At 48.4% G+C, this 20,774-nt stretch overlaps 1 protein-coding gene and 1 pseudogene across 2 annotated transcripts; both read right to left on the minus strand.

Annotated features, from left to right (window-relative positions):
* Positions 1-458: 458 nt before the first annotated feature.
* LOC311146027 (glucose-6-phosphatase catalytic subunit 1-like) lies at positions 459-2,758 on the minus strand (annotated as a pseudogene). The gene is made up of 5 exons: positions 2,357-2,758; positions 2,021-2,133; positions 1,754-1,859; positions 1,459-1,574; positions 459-966 (listed from the first exon to the last, which is right to left on the minus strand). The product of its transcript is annotated as a glucose-6-phosphatase catalytic subunit 1-like (transcript).
* A 9,712-nt stretch (positions 2,759-12,470) lies between these two features.
* LOC311145965 (primary amine oxidase, liver isozyme-like) lies at positions 12,471-16,003 on the minus strand (the record flags this gene model as incomplete). Its single annotated transcript, XM_084182370.1, has 4 exons — positions 12,471-13,556; positions 13,683-13,815; positions 13,927-14,212; positions 14,431-16,003. 4 exons carry the CDS (start codon positions 16,001-16,003, stop codon positions 13,272-13,274), a joined length of 2,277 nt encoding a protein of 758 aa, XP_084038496.1. The 3' UTR covers positions 12,471-13,271.
* Between the last annotated feature and the right edge of the window lie 4,771 nt (positions 16,004-20,774).

Genomic DNA, 20,774 nt, shown 5'->3' on the forward strand with positions numbered 1-20,774 from the left:
GCCCCCCCCCCCCCCCCCCCCCCCCTTATATTGCTGTCTAATTTCTCAGGGCAAGCCCTGTCCATGAGCTGATCCCCCTGGGTAGATTTTACCCCCCCCCCCACAACAGACAATTACCCTGCCCCCACCCAATGAACATTTATATTTATCATTGTCACAGTTGTAAACGTGTATATTATTATTATTGTATTTTTTTATTGTTTCATTCACACCTGCAGCTCGGAGCTTAAGAATTTCACTGTACACTGCAACTACATCTGTGCATGTGACAAAAAAAATTGAAAAAATATCTGATCTAAAACATCCACCTCATGCAGCAACAAGGGCCAACCATGTCTACTGATCGACCTTCAAGCCCTTTCAACTGGGGGTGAAGCTTCCTGCTTCTCCTATGACAGTCCGTCTCTGTCTGTCCCTTCAGGGCATTTCTCATAGAATTACAATAAGTTCTTATTAGTTCAAAACTGGTGTTTCTTCCTGTTCCATCACGCTACCCAGGCCACGCAGTAGGGCACTATGCCTACAGTGGCCAGGGGCACAGTGGCACTCTTACAGAAAGACAGCAGGTAGAACAGAGCCCTGGTGTGGGCTGGTGGCCTGAATGAGTCCAGTAGGTGGAGCAGCAGCAGTGTGGCGCCCACGCATGCCAGCCTGTAGGTGGCGCCACCTCCTGCTCTCCGGGCCTCGGTGTAGAGGGGCGAATGCAAGCCCAAGCCCAGGCCTAACAGAGTGCCGGTGTTGCGCAGGAGGCTGGCAAAAGGAGTGGTGTCTATGTGGACCATTGGGGCCGCTGGCACCAGCGCTGGGCCTTGTCCAGGGTCCAGAGCAGGTCCACCCCCAGGCCCCTGAGGACCAGGTAGAGGCCCACGGCGAAGGAGAGCAGGGAGAGGGTGGTGTAGGTGTAGCGTCTCAGGCTAGCCCTGTAGATCCACTGGGCCCGGTCAAAGGCCTCCGCCACCAGGATGCCTGAGAAAACGGACAAGCATGTCAAAGAGCATTTCCCAGCTTTCAGTTGCATGTTCTCAATTAGGTGTACCTAATGTTTTGTACACTCAGTGTATATCTGAAAGGTTTGTATTTGTATTTATTATGGATCCACATTAGCTGCTGCCAAGGCAGCAGATACTCTTCCTGGGGTCTAGTAAAATTTAGGCAGTTATACAATTTTAAAAACATCACAATACATTTCACAACACATTAAGTGTGTGCCCTCAGGCCACTACTCTACTACCACATATCTACAACACAAAATCCATGTGTACGTGTGTGTATAGCGCTATGTTATCATGTGTTTATGCATAAACTACATCTATGGCATAAACTACATCTATGGCAGAAGTTACACCAAGCCTGTCAGTGTTCAAAGCAGGGCTATTACCATATTGCTTATCCAGAACTGAAAGAAGGGTGTAGGGTTTGATTTAGAATTCGGTATAAGAGTCTGGGCTCTCCACTGACCTGTGACGACCCCAGCGATAACCTGGTGAGGGAAGTGGGCAGCGATGAAAACCGTAGAGAGGCAGACACACACCTGCACACACCAGAAGACAGCCCACAGGGTCCCGCGGACACACCTGCCACACACACACACACACACACACACACACACACACACACACACACACACACACACACACACACACACACAGGGAAGGACACACAGTCACCTACTTAGCAGAGTTGGATCATTCAATCTAGGTAATTGTGTCTAGCGGATAAACTCTGAAAAACAACATAGAATTTGTCCACTTACCAGTTCTTGATGTGACCCCCATGTTCCTTGAGGAGGATGGCGAGGAGTGATGAGATCATAGCGTAGTAAACCCCTGCAGCACTCATGGCATGACCCAACAGACTTCCTGTGAGAGGAGAGCTGCTGTCAAGTATAGTATTGCTTGAAAAAAATGAATTGAACTGAATGGAATTTAATTGATTTGAATTTAATATACTGTATGGATTCTCCAGAAGGGAAAGTGGTTTTGCCACCAGCAGCAGACAAACAGCACAGACAAACAGGCACTCACCTGGCCAGTCTCACAGGTCATAGGGAACTGTTCAATTTGTGGCGCTGATGAGTTGCCATAGTAAGGAGTCTCTTGAACCCACCAATAGGGACGCTCGCCAAACAGGATCCTGTGTAGATACGAGAGAGTAATATATCATATATCACATATTGAATCCTCCTCTGTCTGGCAACATACGCACTGGAGGGATCATCTGTTGGATCGTTCTTATAGCATAGTTAAAACATTCGGAACCTGCCGTATTTTCATCCTGGAAATAAACATATTATATTGTTATTCTTTATCTTAGCATCTGAGCACTGTGATTAGCATTAGTATTAGTAGTCACCTACCATTTGAAGATGAGGTTGAGCCAGTCTCCCACCACAGCCACCCAGACCAGCTTGACCCCCACTGATTCCCGCAGGTGGAAACACACAGGGAAGAAGACAAAGAAGGTGTTCCGCAGGTCGGCTGCCATGGAAACAAACAGGAACCAGCTCTGAGTGTCCCTGTAGTGAGTCTGGAGGTATCGTGTGGCGCTAACCCCATAGGCGTGGACAGTATCCATGGCTGCTCTCTAGTTCACTGTATCTGACAGTCACACTAACGTTAAGTACAGTCTTCAACGACCAGTCTATAGCTGCTGCTGTGTCTGATATCCTATGTCAGAAGAGCAGAGGTGTCTGCTGAGATGCCCGCTGGCAGTACCATAGTTCTGTGTGTATTGTCTGATAAAGTCAAGAGCTAGTGGCTTGAGGTCTCTGTGCAGCCCTTCTAGTGTGTGCTGCTTGTCTGTCCAGTGCCCGCCTGTCACCGCTGCCATCCCTTTTATACCCTGTGTGAACACCTGGTCACTCCACCACGCATGATCTTTGGACTGGAGAGAGTGAGGAGGGAAAGGAACTGGACAAACATTACATCATGACTGACTGCACTGCAGCCGGCTGGTCAGTGCATCACCATGGGGACTACCTGTGGTGTGGTATTGCTGGAAGACCCCTCTACATGCATGCACGTGCGTACACACACCAGTGGCGGCTGGTGGGAGGAGCTATAGGAGGATGGGCTCATTGTAATGGCTGGAACGGAATCAATGGAACGGCATCAAACACATCAAACATATGGAAACCACGTTTGACTCCGTTCCATTAATTCCATTCCATTACAATGACCCCGTCCTCCTATTGCTCCTCCCACCAGCCTCCACTGACACACACATATGCATGCACAAAAACTCATCACCACCATCATGTGTCATGCATGTGCAGCGGCTGCTCCTCCAGCGATCCCTCCCTGCCCTGTTGAAAGCTCAGAGTGAGTAGATACCAGATGAAGTCAATGTGAGGTGTTCTTTTTCCCTCTTATCAACTCCATCACCTGGTTGCCGTCTTATGGGGCTAGTGGAGTTGAACAACAACAAGAGAATGGGTTCAATATAAGCGGCAATGGATCGCTGATGGATTTCTCCTGTCAAGAGTTCAATATCCTTCAATGTCTCATTCTTCCATCATTCTTATTTCATTCAATGAAATTAAACTACATGTACACTAAGGGTTCCAAAAGGGTTCTTTGGCTGTCCCCATAGGAGAACCCTATTTGGTTCCACGTAGAACACTTTTGGGTTCCATGTAGAACCCTCTGTGGAAAGTGTTCTACTTGGAACCAAAACGGTTCTACCTGAAACCAAAAAGGATTTATCAAAGGGTTCTCATATGGGGACAGTGTATGGTTAACCATGTTGAGACAGAGGAACTTTCCAGGACAGACTACTCAGCATGTGTTGCTGAAGACCAAAGGAGGAGAGAAAAAGAGGAGAATGTGGAAAAACCCACACTGGACTGGCACGCCGAGCTGTTGATGGAAAAGTGGGTAGCCTCGTTTAGTGGGGGTTGGCATGGAGGGGAGGAGGAGAGGGTCTGTGTTTTACTAAGAGGTCCCTGTTTACTTCTAGCTGAGTGATCCCAGCCACCACCCTCCAACCAGCACAAGTTTCCAAGGTAATATGTTATCTGGCCATGGCCGGCTGACAGACATTAGGCCTGTTCTTTGCCTGCTGGTGCTGTTTGCTCCACAAACCATCATCTTCCTCAGGGAGCTAAAAATAACACTAGCATGGTCACACTGTGCAGCCCACCACACACGTACACACACATCCTACAATTGTAATTTCATGCCCCCCCCCCCCCCCCCCCCCCCAACTGCACTAACGGAGCGGATTCCCTTGAGAAGCAAGGTCAGGGAGGGGGGTGACAAGTGAACATGTGTGTGGGGTGGGGATGGGGGGACCCAGGTGAGAGATGCATGATCCAAGTGTGTTTTGTTGAACACTTCCCTGGTGGTACAATAGGATACATTTTTGCAATATTTAATCATGTAAACTTTGTAAATCCATTACACACCTATTGATATTTTCTAGCCAGCTAAGGGACTGCTACTGGTGTGAGAGGGGAGAAAGTTGTTATTTACAACTCAAAGAGGACACTAACTGTGGTTGATCTCTGCTATGCAGCATGTCACTGTGAAGTTGTTTACTCAGTCAAGAGCCTCTTGTTGTCACGGATTCTGCCGAGGCTGCTCCTCCTCCTTGCTCGGGCAGGCTTCGGCGTTCGTCGTCCCCGGAGTACTAGCTACTGCCGATCGATGTTTCGGTGTTTGTCTTGTTTTGTCTTGAGTAGTTACACCTGTTGTCTATTATGTTTGATTGTATATCCTATAATTACCCTTGTCTCACATTTGGTATTTGTGTGTTATTGTTTTGTGTCTAGGCGGTATCGGCATCGCTTTTGTCTTATTACGTGTATGGTGTTTTTTCCCTCCTGGTTCGGAGGTTTTGTTTTGTTCTTTACATTTAGTAAAGTACGTCTGCTAGTATCTCTGTGTCCTGCGCTTGACTTCACCTACCGCATACACGTCGCTCCTGACAGAATAACACACCTCACCATGGAGTCAGCAGGATCAGCGGTGCCAACGGGATCATTGGAGGAGCGCGTAAGCCACCAAGACGCCATGATCCAGAAACTGGGCACCGCCATGCAAGATGTGATGAACACCTTGAGCCGATGGGAGAGAGGAGGTTTGCCCACACCTCCTCCAACAATACCACCACCCTCAGCCATACCCATCGTTCCATCTCCGGAGTCCAGTGGGATTCGGCTCTCGCTCCCGAGGGCTTATGATGGCACCGCGGCCGGGTGTCAGGGTTCCCTGCTCCAAGTAGAACTCTACCTGGCAACCATTCACCCGGCGCCCTCGGGATACGAGAGCGTTTCCGCCCTCATCTCCTGTCTGTCCGGCAAGGCACTGGAGTGGGCCAACGCCGAGTGGGGGGGAATAGACGCCGCTACAGTAAACTATGCGGAGTTCACCCGCCGCTTCAGGGCGGTTTTCGATCATCCCCCAGAGGGGAAAGCGGCGGGGGAGCGTCTGTTCCACCTCAGACAGGGGAAGAGGAGCGCGCAGGAATTCGCACTGGATTTCCGGACTCTGGCGGCCAATGCGGGATGGAATGAGAGGGCCCTCATCGACCACTATAGGTGCAGCCTACGGGAGGACGTTCGCCGAGAGTTGGCCTGCAGGGACACCAACCTAAGTTTCGATCAGCTGGTGGACATGTCGATTCGTCTGGATACCCTGTTGGCTACCCGCGGACGTCCGGGGCTGGGGCCGTCCATTCCATCCCCCAGCACCTCCGAGCCGAGCCCTATGGAGCTCGGGGGTGCTGGTGCTAGAGAGAAGAAGAGAGAGACCAGGAGAGAGGTCGTCCCCTGAACCAACTGTGGCCGCAGAGGACACACTGCGGTTCGGTGCTGGGGAGGGTCTCCTAGGGATCGAGGCAGCAGGCCACGCATTGATGAGTCATTCCAGGTGAGTAAGCGCCCAACTCACCCAGAGCTCTCTGTTGTCCACATGTGTATCCAAGTTGTGTTTCCCGAGGTTTCTTCTCACTCCCAGCATAAGGCGCTAGTCGATTCAGGCGCAGCTGGGAATTTTATTGATCGCAGTTTCTCGTATAAGTTAGGGATTCCCCTCATACCAGTTGATGTGCCCTTCCCTATCCATGCCCTAGACAGCCGCCCTTTGGGGTCGGGATTGATTAGGGAGGTCACAGCGCCACTTAAGATGAAGACGCAAAGGGGTCATGAGGAGATTATACAGTTGTATTTGATTGACTCTCCTGCGTTTCCCGTGGTGTTGGGGCTTCCCTGGTTGATATCTCATGACCCCAACATTTCATGGCAACAGAGGGCTCTCAGGGAATGGTCTGATCAGTGTGTCGGGCGGTGTATAGGTGTTTCCGTAGGGGCAACGACGGTGGAAAGTCCGAACCAAATGCCCGCACTGCACATTCCTCCTGAGTCTACAGATTTGGCACTCGTCTTCAGTAAGAAGAGGGCGACTCAATTACCACCTCATAGACAGGGGGATTGTGCGATAGACCTCCAGGCAGGCGCTGCACTTCCGCATAGTCATGTGTATCCTCTGTCTCAAGAGGAGACGGCGGCTATAGAGACATACGTCACCGAATCTCTGGGACAGGGATACATACGGCCATCCACTTCTCCTGCGTCCTCGAGTTTCTTTTTTGTGAAGAAGAAGGATGGGGGTTTGTGCCCGTGTATTCATTACCGTGGTCTCAATCAGATTACCATTAAATACAGTTATCCTCTCCCTCTGATTGCGAGTATGACGGAGTCATTACACGGGGTGCGATTCTTCATAAAATTGGATCTCAGGAGCGCTTACAACCTGGTGCGCATTAGGGAGGGAGATGAATGGAAAACAGCATTTAGTACCACCTCGGGTCACTATGAGTATCTCGTCATGCCATACAGGTTAATGAATGCTCCTTCAGTCTTCCAATCATTTGTGGACGAGATTTTCCGGGACTTGCATGGACAGGGTGTAGTGGTGTATATTGATGACATTCTAATATACTCCGCTACACGAGCCGAGCATGTGTCCCTGGTGCGTCGGGTGTTGGGTAGGCTGTTGGAGCATGACTTGTATGTGAAGGCGGAGAAATGCCTGTTTTCCAGGAGTCCATCTCCTTCCTGGGACATCGGTTGTCCGCGTCAGGGGTGGAGATGGAGATTGACCGCATTTCAGCCGTGCGTAATTTGCAGACTCCCACCACGGTTAAGGAGGTGCAGCGGTTTTTGGGTTTTGCCAATTACTACCGGAGGTTTATCCGGGGTTTTGGACAGGTAGCAGCTCCCATCACCTCCCTGCTAAAGGGGGGCCCGGTGCGTTTGCAGTGGTCGGCTGAGGCGGACAGGGCGTTTAGACATCTGAAGGACCTGTTCACCTCGGTTCCGGTGCTGGCACATCCGGACCCCTCTTTGGCGTTCCAAGTGGAGGTGGATGCGTCCGAGGCGGGGATTGGTGCTGTACTGTCTCAATGCTCGGGCACGCCTCCTAAACTCCGTCCCTGTGCCTTTTATTCTAAGAAGCTCAGTCCGGCGGAACAAAATTATGACGTGGGGGACAGGGAGCTGCTAGCGGTGGTTCAAGCCCTGAAGGTGTGGAGGCATTGGCTTGAGGGGGCTAAACACCCTTTCTTCATTCTGACTGACCATCGTAACCTGGAGTACATCCGGGCAGCGAGGAGACTGAACCCTCGTCAGGCTAGGTGGGCCATGTTTCTTGCCCGGTTTGTATTTAAGCTCACGTGTATATACCAGGGTCACAGAACGTGAAGGCAGACGCCCTGTCCCGGCGATATGACACAGAGGAGAGGTCCATTGAGCCCACTCCCATACTTCCGGAGTCTTGTCTGGTGGCACCGGTGGTGTGGGAGGTCGATGCGGAGATCGAGCGGGCGTTACGTACAGACCCTACTCCTCCTGAGTGTCCAGAGGGGCGGAAGTACGTGCCGCTCGAGATCCGTGATCGACTGATATATTGGGCTCACACGTCACCCTCCTCTGGTCATCCGGGTATAGGTCAAACGGTGCATTGCCTTAGCGGGAAGTACTGGTGGCCCATCTTGGCTAAGGACGTGAGGGTTTACGTTTCTTCCTGTTCGGTGTGCGCTCAGTGTAAGGCGCCTAGACACCTGCCCAGAGGGAAGTTACAACCTCTACCCGTTCCACAACGGCCGTGGTCTCACCTATCGGTGGACTTTGTCACGGACCTTCCCCCCTCCCAGGGGAATACCACGATCTTGGTCGTTGTGGATCGGTTTTCTAAGGCCTGCGGTCTCATTCCAATGCCAGGTCTCCCTACTGCCCTACAAACTGCTGAGGCCCTGTTTACACACGTCTTCCGGCACTACAGGGTGCCTGAGGATATAGTGTCTGATCGGTGTCCCCAGTTCGCCTCTAGAGTCTGGAGGGCGTTTATGGAACGTTTGGGGGTCTCGATTAGCCTTACCTCGGGTTTTCACCCTGAGAGTAATGGGCAGGTGGAGAGAGTAAACCAGGATGTGGGTAGGTTTCTGAGGTCCTATTGCCAGGACCGGCAGGAGGAGTGGTCGGGGTATATCCCCTGGGCAGAGACAGCCCAAAACTAACTTCGCCACTCCTCCACTAATCTTACTCCTTTTCAGTGTGTGTTGGGGTATCAGCCGGTCCTGGCACCCTGGCATCAGAGCCAGATCGAGGCTCCTGCGGTGGATGAGTGGTTTCGGCATGGAACGCTGCGCATGTCCATCTGCAGCGGGCTATCAGTAGGCATAAGGCGAGCGCCGATCGCCACCGCAGTGAGGGTCCAGTTTATGCACCTGGAGATCGAGTCTGGCTCTCGACTCGAAACCTGCCCCTTCGCCTGCCCTGCCGGAAGCTGGGTCGGCGGTTTGTGGGGCCATTTAAAGTCCTGAGGAGATTGAACGAGGTATGTTATAGGTTACAACTGCCCATAAATTACCGCATTAACCCCTCGTTCCATGTGTCTCTCCTCAGGCCGGTGGTAGCTGGTCCACTCCAGGAGAATGAGATACGAGAGGCTCCTCCGCCCCCACTGGACATCGAGGGGGCTCCGGCGTACTCAGTCCGTTCCATCGTGGATTCGAGACGTCGGATGGGGGGTCTGCAGTATCTCGTGGAGTGGGAGGGGTGCTGGGTCCCTAGGAGGGACATCCTAGATCCCTCCCTCTTGACGGAGTTCCACAGGAGTCATCCGACTCGCCCTGCTCCGCGTCCTCCTGGCCGTCCCCGAGGCCGGGGTCGGCGCACGGCTGGGGCCTCGCGTCAAGGGGGGGGTACTGTCACGGATTCTGACGAGGCTGCTCCTCCTCCTTGCTCGGGCAGGCTTCGGCGTTCGTCGTCCCCGGAGTACTAGCTACTGCCGATCGATGTTTCGGTGTTTGACTTGTTTTGTCTTGAGTAGTTACACTTGTTGTCTATTATGTTTGATTGTATATCCTATAATTACCCTTGTCTCACATTTGGTATTTGTGTGTTATTGTTTTGTGTCTAGGCGGTATCGGCATCGCTTTTGTCTTATTACGTGTATGGTGTTTTTTCCCTCCTGGTTCGGAGGTTTTGTTTTGTTCTTTACATTTAGTAAAGTACGTCTGCTAGTATCTCTGTGTCCTGCGCTTGACTTCACTCACTGCATACACGTCGCTCCTGACACTTGTTTATGTCTACACAAATACTTGTGTGATTAACAAGGCAATTGTCTTAATTGTGTCACATTGATTACCAAAGTGCTTTAACCAGGCTTAATAAACAGGGTTAAAACAGAGGTTAAACCGGGCACGTCATCACCAATAATACCCTTGCCATAGACCACATCACCAACATCACCGCCCTACACACCAAGGTACCATCTGTCCCAGTGAACTGTACTGATAAACTGGAGAAAAACACACAGTTGTCCAAATATTCAATGTTCAGCCGGTGGTTGTCTGTTCAGGTCGCAGTTGTAAATGAGAACTTGTTCTCAACTGGCTTACCTGGTTAAATAAAGGTGAAATAAAAATAAAAAATTGTATGGAGATCAGGCTTCTGAGCTGTGGCTGTTTGGAACTATGAGTTATGACCAAACCAGGTCTATTAGTTAATGATTACAGACATCCCCAACACATTCATCACAAGTGTGATGATGCATTATGCACTAGAGACTAAACCTTGCGTTCATTACATTGTCTGGTGTTGCTGTTGTTCACCACGTTATAAAAGGAGGATAATGGTCTACTGGAGACGAGCTGGACCAATGTGGACATTGACTTTTAGCACCAGGGAATTACAAGGCTCTAGCGTAAATAATGCATTGATGTCAATGGGAGATTTTTGTGAAAGTTATCCTTGCAGATCACATGTTAGGATTCCTCCCTGAGTTTCTGGACTCTGTCAGCATCCTCTTTCATTAGTTGGAGAGGCTTTCCTTTGAGGAAGTTCCAAAGGGTAGTCAAACACTGAGGGTCTCACACCATACATAGGCCTAGATTTAATTTCATTTATGGTTTATTTGAATAGGGACAGGTACAAGCACATTGACATATTGAATAAACAATCATCCGATGTGTTGCATTATAGATGGATCAGCATATTAAAATAGCATCACTGTGTTTACACAATAAAATGTAGCCATAAAGTTGATGTCCTCTTGTCTGTTCAGCATTTATACATCTGTTATAGAAGTTGTTGTCGAAAGAGAAACTAGACTAATTAAGGACTACAGGCTCAAATGAAGTGTTGTACTATACTATCATAAACCTCAATTTATAGGCAACTTCCCCTCTATTGCCCTTGAGAATAGACAGATGAAGCCATAGCGTGTGACACGTATGTTGCTCTTGATGTCTCGCCAGGCAGTCTGCCAAGAGAAACCAAATGATAAACAGTCTTGTTATGACAGTAGGGTTATTTCTAGAAACTTCCAACATACTTTCCCAAGTCAGTTCAGACTCCTCACAGTATGCACTGAACCAAGAGACCCTGACATTAAGTCTTTTTTGCTACACCTTCTTGTTGCCATAAAGAAAAACATTTCTCACGGTTGAAGTTACCTAATAGTTGTGCATGGGTCTTTCATTATGAAATGTAAATCATAAACTCAAGTGAACTCAGGTAAATAGCTAAAGATGTGTGGTTTTATCTGGCCAGCAACTGATCTAATGTTTTATAGAAATGTGTTATCTTTCTATGTAGGCTATAGGCTATCCTGTGTATATTCTTATATTCAAGTCTTCTTACTGCTTAGTCTAAGTCTAGTAATCCTTGTGCAGACTTTTCAACTCCAAGGGCCAATGGATCTTCTCAGAATGTGAAGGGAGTGACTTTTCAGAATTAAGGAAGTGCTTCTGGAGAGGCTGACAACCAGTCTTTGCCATACCTCTGAAATCAGTGTGTGGTGGTTCTTACCAGTAACTGGAGCAGTCTACAGGTCATGACTCATGACCGTTATATGGTTAGTGGAGCAGGAAGGTCATAGGGCGAGGAAGTTGGAGTGACCAGCACTACGCAGCTGAGAGTTTGAATCCAGTGGAAAATGTCCCTGACATAAACACAGATGCAGTTATCTCCTCTTTATTTAGGGGGGATGTGGTTTCTGGGTCAGGTGTCAAGTTAGGAAAATGAAGTTCCTTTGCTTTCTCCTGATAGTTTTTTTTTTTACTCAACTTTCTTCTGTTTTAACCAAGCTAGCCTGCAGGCTGCAGCCATTAATTAGAATGGAGGGCAAACCAAAGTTTCCTTAGTGTCTGACTGAAATCATGGGAACCCAGATGTGGTAATCTCTATAGGAACGTATTCTCTAAAACCACTAACTCCAGTGTTGATTCAATGTATGCATTCCCCTCACAGTTGTAACACTTTAACATCTGGTCTGTAACTGAATGTCTACACAGTCTGAGTAGAATTTATTGAAAGTGGAATGTCAAATTAAACAGACGTTTTGCAACATAAGTGGGAGTAGACATTGTATGTATGTGTGTATGTGTGTGTGTGTGTGTGTGTGTGTGTGATGAGTAGCCTACACAGGTCTAAGTCACTTAGCAGCGGAGCAGAAATCCATCTTTCCAAAATGTGAACAAGGTTCTGCATAAGAGGCCTCTTAGCTGCATGGACATTCCTTCAAATATTTACGATGGCCAGGGAGAGGAGGCCATTTTCAGGTCAACTTTTTTAAGGATTGGAGGCTGCGCCAAGATATGTTACAAAATCTATGGGTTGTCTAATGGCGGAAAGTACAGACTCGCAATGCCTTAAAAATGCAGAAATCTTGTGCAACAAACCCCCCAAAATGCATGTTTACAGGAAATAAATTGCAGTGCTGTTTTAATTTGTTACCCTATTGTACTGTGAATTTTTTTTTTAGTTAATTCTTATTAAAAGGTATTACAACAAGAACTTCAGTTCCCATGAAGTGAGTGGAGGGGTGGAGGTGAGGAGTTCATTCACCCACTTTGATCTGGTTTCTATTTTCCATTTCCTATAGACACCATGGGGAGTAGAAAGACCCTTACGCTTTTCAAAGACTGTAAAAAAACAGAAACAGCTGAGGTCCAACCCATTTTAAACAAATATTTTCATTTTTATTTGGAGAGAAAACTAGACAGATTCTTTCCTATGTGGAAGGTAAAAAAACAAACAAAGTAAAACAATCAAACGATAGTTCCAGCTTCCTCCTCACACAGATAGTGGTCAGACAAATGTGAATTGAAAATCCTCAGTGCAGTGATAAAGTATGCAAAATAGCACACACAGATATAAACCTCTACTGTATTGAGTTTAATATATACACTGAGTGTACAAAACATTAGGAACACCTTTCCATGACATAGACTGACCAGGTGAATCTAGGTGAAAGCTATGATCCCTTATGGATGTGATTTATTAAATCCACTTCAATCAGTGTAGCTGAAGGGGAGGAGACAGCTTAAATAATTATTTTTAAGCGTTGAGGCAATTGAGACATGGTTTGTGTACGTGTGCCATTCAGAGGGTGAATGTCAAGACAAAATATTTAAGTGCCTTTGAACAGGGTATGATAGTAGGTGCCAGGCGCACTGGTTTTAGTGTGTCAAGAACGGCAACGCTGCTGGGTTTTTCACTCTCAACAGTTTCCTGTGTGTATCAAAAATGGTTCACCACCCAAAGGACATCCAGAGTCCATGCCCTGACAAATTGAGGCTGTTCTGAGGGCAAAGGAAGGTGTTCCAATATTAGGAAGGTGTTCCTTATGTTTTGTAAATGTAACTGATGTCATCCAAAGTTGTTTCTTAATTATTTCAAAGGTTGTCTTGGGCAAGATTCACATTTTCATAAGTGTTTTAGTGTTTAGCACACTCAGGATTGGGACTGGGGACTTGTTTTTTTTTCACTCTTCAAACTTCATGGTCCCTTCAAACCCATTGTATGTGAAGGGTTCAACGACTGGGCTGCATGCATCTTCAGCAAAGCAGGCCATCTTGTTATTTTCACAGTTTCCCTCTGACCCTGGGCTGATGTACACCCCATCTGGGGAGTGAATAGACGGGTCCTCATCAAAGTAGTTATGTGGTCTCAGGATCACTCCGCCTCCATTTCCAACGGTAACCGTGTTGGGGATGTCCTCAGCGTGAGGAATGTGGAGGAAGCCGGTGGTTACCCAGGCAACCAGGTCCTAGACAAAAAAGCACTAATTTGGTGACTACCAAACCTTCATCTATCAATGAACTGAACATTTGCAAATCTCAAGAGAGGGGTAAAATATATGTAAGGACAACGGCACTTAAGACCAAAAACACACCTGGTTCTCAATGCTCTCGTCATCCTCAATGTACTTGCTGAAGTCCACTGCTGGTGTCCACATGTTGTTCTGACTGTACAGGCTACTGCTGGTCTGCTCTGACTCTTTATGCTTAGTGATGGCCACTTTATACCTGTCAAATAAAATAACAAAAGTTGGTCAAACTGCTTTACCTTTGGTCTACCTGTAACCTGTGTTTTAGGAATTAGGGCCTTCCTTAGGAGGAGAGAGGAGGGAGACTCACCTAGCCCAAGACATGGACTTCTCCTCTGGCTCCGTCTCTGGAAGGCTGTCACCGGTGAAGCTGACCACCTGGAGGCGGTAGGAGCGTTGGTGGCCCCAGCGGTTGGTGCGGTTGCTGGCGATGTGAAGGTAGCGTGGCGTCTTGGTGTCGTAGCGGAGAGCAGCCTCCTTCTCAGTCTTTAGCTGGGCCTCCACCAGCTGAGGAACCATGGCATAGCGCTCCGGCATCCAGGGTAAAGACACGTTCATAAACTTCATGTCCTTGGTCTGGAATACATTCTCAACCCCTGTGGTACAGAAACATAATTCAAAATTCTAATTATAGGATCATGTTATAATCATATCATTGAAATTAAAGATAACTAGCAGAGACTTGTCCAGCACCAATGTGACCAACGGGGGTTAAAACCAGGTCTTCAGTGGCCACAAGTCATTTAAACATTTATAACTGTGCTTGACCTTTCATCGGTTCATATTAGGCCAAATGCATTGTTCACACACTTACCCAAAACGTCCAGGTCAACTTTAAAGTTGATGAAATGGGTGTGGATGTTCCCAATAGTATTTTCTGCCACCTGATGTCCATATTTGAGATTGCCATCAACATTGAAAGACGATGATATGTATCCAGTGGCATGCACTTTGGTCTCAACAGAGCCGCTCTGGTAAAAAATGAAGTCCCACAAGTAGTCATAGTTACCTATGGCCGTAATGGTCCTAAAAACTAAGGCACTGTTAACCATGCCTCCATAACTATTGCTGAAAAAGTCCGAGAAGTGTCTTCTGAGAGGACGGCCTGTATTGTGCTCAAAAAGGCAAATTGAATTCCTGAATCTATGAGGTGCACTGACGTCAATGTATCGGTAAGTGTCGATGTAGGTTGCCGCGTACGGACAATCCACGCCTCGAACGAGCTCGTGCGCAAAGCGCCCTATTCCGATACTAGAGTCCAAAAACTTAGTCAGAATCATGCCGGGTGTGATGGAACCATAAACTGACATTGCCTCTTGAACACTAAGCTCATAAGCTATCCTCTCCCCCTTGAAACGAATGTCAAAAACTCTCATACCGGTGAGGGAACTCAGACCAAACGCAAAACTCCATTCGAGATACATGACATGATTATTCTTGACACTGAAGCGTTTACCTTGCGGGTAAAACTGCTGAGGGCTTAAACCGGTGGGTTTACTTTTAGGTTTGAGTGATGCATAGTTCTGGACAGGTTTATATACAATTTTCGTCACAGTCCCGGCGTCATATTGTTTTATAAGATCCTCCACACTGTCGAAGTACTGTCCGTTATAAAGTAATCTCTTCACACTCCAAAGAGATGCGTTGGTGCTTTCGTGGTTGATTAAAACTTCCAAACCTACAGGGTGGATGTACATCCCACTCAAATCACGAAAGAAAGATATCCATGTCTGTCTTTCTCCCGATTTGACACCCCGGGGCATGCCTTCGAAAGCATTCAGGTTCTTCTCTTTACTGACATCAAAACTTTCTTTCACAATTTTACCAAGTTTTGTAAATACCTCTTCAGTAATAAACTTGAAAATAAGTGCATATTCACCAATGGTGACCGTACGCGCATTGATGGGCAACTCTTCTTTATACCTCTCAACGGTGACATCGCGGTGGTAAGTCGGGTTGGGGAGAGGTCCCACCACATATTCTTTAATGTGCCCAAGGGTGCCATAGAAAACTACCGCAGTCGCCTCTCTCACCGGCTTGGGTTTATTGTTATCTAGGTAGCCCAGTGCATCCGCCTTCCTTGGCAGCAACATATCAATTAAGAAGAGAAAATTCCCTGAAGGTTTTGTAAGCGCATTGACAGAAATATCCAAGTCTTTCTGATTACTCATATAGTCGCGGACTTGGAGATATTCCTCGGCAGACAGATCAGCAAACACCGTGCTGCGTTCATTGTGTTTGCCCTTGAAAGCATGATGCGGCTTCGAGGAGCATTTGGGCAGCCTACTTGAGTAAAGGCATAAGAAGACAATATTCGCTATTACTGAGATCAGGCCAAAGAGTATCAATATCCATTTAGCTAATGAAGTCATTCTCCTAAGGACCATCTAAACACCATGGGGTGTTCTGGATAGAGGAGGCGATTGCGAAGAGCATAAAATAAGATTAGGCGCGCAAGTGAATTTGGGATGAGCCACACCCCTCGGTCCCTCGTCCCACCCCGGTGCAGCACCCTCAAGAAATTAAACGTTTTTCCATACTTTGAATACAGTTATGCAATTGCCGGGATTTAATCCAATAGTTTTTGGATAAAGGCCAACATTCCTCTTGCGTAAAGTGTATTTTACGCACACATTGTATGCTCTCTGTGGCAAGGGTTGTGCGTTCATGTCAAATAAATACCTGACTTGGTTATGTTGATATATTTTTTACAGATATTTTATTTGTACATGTAGGCCTAGATTGCAAATTAAATGTGTAACTATTTAAACAATTTTTACACAAAATGTGGTGTGCAAGAGCCTGTTATTAATGTTAATGTTAAGCATTGTCTTCTTGCAAGCCTCTATAAACCACGCATCATGCGCAGACAAAACAAAAACATCTTGCTTTTATTGTTTTTCACTTGCCTGGGTCTCACTGCGCTGTCGCAGTCAAAAAACACCTTCATCTTGATTTGTCTGTTGTCACCCGCCGTTTTTCCTGGCCCCTGGTGGGAATAGTTTTCCGTTTCGGAACGCAGCCAGCATTGTCTTCCCAACATTTGATGTAAGTGGATAGCCACAAGTCTTGGCAGCCTTTCGAAAGTGTTCAGTTTGAAGTAGGCTTATAGTGTATAGTGCGCCTCACTTTTTCTTTCTGAGGCAAGCCGTAAAAGGAGATCTCTTATTCTAACCAACAAACACATCACAGCTATAATTCTTAGTTGCTACATCCATTTTTGGATTTAGGCTATACATTAATGATATAGCCTATACCCATTGATTCTTTAAGAATAGGCTAAGTTATAAATGCCTCATGAGCTATCTCAACTGTCGTAGACCTACCCCATCAGAATCCAAAATATAAGCTTGTTTTAGACCAATGTTTGTAAACAATGTAGGCCTAAATGTAAACGAACAATGTATAGCCTCAAAACATGGTTAAAACTATATATGTTGATGTCATGGATGGTCAGTCCTTGTATCCATAACTCCATCAATGAGTTTGTGAGTGGTTACATTTCTCCAGGCCCATCCATCAGCTTTTTCCAAAACAGAGGCGGGGTGTCGACTTTGTTCAGATTCAGAGTGTTTAATAGTCACATGTACAGGATTGCAGGTGGGATTGCAGGGTACAGTAATCTTAGGCTCTGAGCTCCATCATGCAGGACTAAGTGAAATAAAATAATGAAAATGGTAATAAAAAAACTATATAAATATAGATAGCACTATATACATCATAACAACTGTAGGGTCCATAGGGGGAGTAGCGGGGGGATGGGGGAACAGGTAGCTCTGAGGGTAGAAACTATTGGCCAGTCTTCCAGTTTTTGCCATGATGCTCATGTACTTTCTGCATCTGAGTGATTGAAGCAGGGAGAACAGGGCATGGCTTGGGTGGCTGGGGTCACTGATGATCTTCTTGGCCTTCCTGCGACACCTGGTGTTGTAGGTGTCCTGTAGGGCAGGCAGTGTGCACCCAATGGTGAATTTGGCTGCACGTATCACCCTCTGAAGCGCCTTGCGGTCCGTGGTGCTGGAGTTGCCGTAACAGGCTGTGATGCAGCCCGACAGTACACTCTGGATGGAGCTCCTGTAGAACACTGAGGGCCCTCAGGGACAGGCCCAATTTCTTCAGCATCTTGAGGTTGAAGAGTTGCTGTCGTGACTTCTTCACCACGGTGCCCGTGTGATTAGATCATTTCAGCTTCTCTGAGATTTGTACGCAGAGGAATTTGAAGTTATTGACGGTCTCCACTGCGGCCCCGTTGATGAGGATGGGGGCGTGTCCAGCCTGGTTCCTCCTGAAGTCCACAATCAGCTCCTTTGTTTTACTAACGTTGGGGAGAGGTTGTTTACCTGGCACCATGCCGTCAGAGTGCCTTCCTCCTGTAAGCTGTCTCGTCGTTGTTGGTAATCAGGCCTACTACTGTAGTTTCGTCAGCAAACTTGATGCTGGAGTTGGAACTGTGTGAGGCCACGCAGTCGTGTGTATACAGGGAATACAGGAGGGGACTGAGGACGCACCCTTGTGGGGCCCCTGTGTTGAGAATCAGTGTCGAGGAGGTCATGTTGCCTACCTTCACCACCTGGGGGCGGCCCGTCAGGAAGTCCAGGACCCAGTTGCATAGGGAGGAGTTCAGACCCAGTGCCGTGAGCTTTGTAATGAGCTTATAGGGCACTATGAGTTTGAAGGCCGAGCTGTAGTCGATGAACAGCATCCTCACATATGCATTCCTTTTGTCCAAGTGGCTAAGGGCAGTGTGCAGTGCAACGGCGATTGCGTCGTCCGTGGATCTGTCAGGGCTGTAGGCGAATTGGAGAGAGTTGAGTGTGTCAGGGAGGGAGGAGGTGATATGGTCTTTGACTAGCCTCTTTAAGCACTTCATGATGTCACGGTTTCGGCCGAGGCTGCTCCTCCTCCTGGTTCGGGCAGGCTTCGGCGTTCGCCGTCCCCGGAGTACTAGCTGCCACCGCTCTATGTTTCTGTGTTCCATTGCTTTTGTCTGTCTGTCACACCTGTGTTTGTTTTAGAGTTGATTACTTGTCTTATAAGTTCCATGCATTATTCTAGGGTAGTTGTGTGTGGTTGTCCGTTGCTCCGTGGTTTTGATACGTGTTTGTGTTTCCGTGTCATTTTTCCCTTTTGGAGTGTTTTACGCGTGTGCGTATTGTTCCTCACCTCTCCGTGTTTTCGAGGTCGGGGCTTGTACTCTTGTTTTGGGACATTATTAAAGTCTTGTTGGACTACCTCTGCTTCCTGCGCTTGACTCCTCCACCACATCCACGACAGATATGACAGAACCACACACCATCATGGAGTCAGCAGGATCAGCGGCATCTCCCGAATCGCTGCTGGAACGGCTAAATTTCCAGGACGCCATGATCCAGCAAATCGGGACCGCTATGGACAAGGTGTCCAACACCCTGCGCCGTTTGGTGAACACTGAGGACTTTTACAACATCACATCACCAACGGCCAGTCCTCCTCTCTCAGTACCGGAACCCAGTGGCATTCGGCTCTCACTCCCGAGGGCATATGACGGTTCTGCAGCCGGGTGTCAGGGATTTCTCCTGCAGGTAGAACTGTACCTTGCCACTATACACCCGGCGCCCTCGGGATACGAGAGCGTCTCCGCCCTCATCTCCTGTCTCTCCGGCAAAGCGTTGGAATGGGCCAACGCTGAATGGAGGGGAATAGACGCCGCTACCATCACCTACGCGGAGTTCTCTCGCCGCTTCCGGACTGTTTTCGATCATCCTCCTGAGGGGAAAGCGGCGGGAGAGCGTCTATTCCACCTCCGACAGGGGAAGAGGAGCGCACAGGAGTTCTCACTGGAGTTCCGGACACTAGCAGCGGATGCGGGGTGGAATGAGAGGGCCCTCATCGACCAGTACCGATGTAGTCTACGCGAGGACGTTCGTAGGGAGCTGGCCTGCAGGGACACCAACCTAAACTTCGACCAGTTGGTGGACGTTTCCATCCGTCTGGATACCCTGCTGGCTACCCGCGGACGTCCCGAGTGGGGGTCGTCCAGTCCACCCTCCAGCGCCCCCGAGCCGATTCCCATGGAGCTAGGGGGTGCTGGCGCTAGAGAGAGGAGGAGGGGGAACCCGAGGGGGGCCATCCACTGCACCACCTGCGGTCGTGGAGGACACACTGCGGCCAGGTGCTGGGGAGGGTCTCCTAGGGGAGGTGACAACAGGCAACGCACTGGGGAGTCATTTCAGGTGAGTAGACGCCCCACTCACCCAGAGCTCTCTGTTGGTCACATGAGTATTCCTGTGAGGTTTCCACAGGTGGCACCTCATTCCCAGCATAAGGCGCTAGTAGATTCAGGCGCAGCTGGGAATTTTATTGATCGGGCATTTTGTAATAGGTTAAGGATTCCCCTTCTGCCGGTAGACAATCCATTTCCTGTCCACGCACTAGACAGCCGGCCGTTGGGGTCGGGTCTGATCAGGGAGGTCACAGCACCACTGACTATGACGACGCAGGGGGGTCATGAGGAGAGCATTCAGTTTTATCTGATTGACTCTCCTGCGTATCCCGTGGTGTTGGGACTTCCCTGGTTAAGCACCCATGATCCTACTATAGCGTGGCAACAGAGGGCTCTTATGGAGTGGTCTGCTCAGTGTGTAGGGAGATGTCTAGGTGTTTCCGTAGGGGCGACCTCGGTAGAGAGTCCGAACCAAGTGCCCGCACTGCGCATTCCCCCCGAGTATGAGGATTTAGCACTCGTGTTTAGCAAATCGAGGGCAGCACGGCTACCTCCTCATAGACAGGGGGACTGTGCGATAAATCTCCAAACAGGAGCGGCTCTTCCTCGGAGTCATGTGTATCCCCTGTCTCAAGAGGAGACAGCGACTATGGAGACATACATAGCCGAGTCCTTGGCACAGGGATACATACGGCCCTCTACTTCCCCAGTCTCCTCGAGTTTCTTCTTTGTGAAGAAGAAGGACGGGGGATTGCGCCCGTGTATTGATTATCGTAGTCTCAATCAGATTACAGTTAAATACAGCTACCCACTGCCACTGATTGCGACGATGACGGAGTCATTACGCGGAGCGCGATTCTTCACAAAGTTGGATCTCAGGAGCGCGTACAATCTGGTGCGCATTAGGGAGGGGGATGAATGGAAGACAGCATTTAGCACCACCTCGGGTCATTACG

The sequence above is a fragment of the Coregonus lavaretus genome (assembly GCF_964263955.1).
Source record: "Coregonus lavaretus genome assembly, chromosome: 2".
NCBI classification, from domain to species: Eukaryota; Metazoa; Chordata; class Actinopteri; order Salmoniformes; family Salmonidae; genus Coregonus; species Coregonus lavaretus.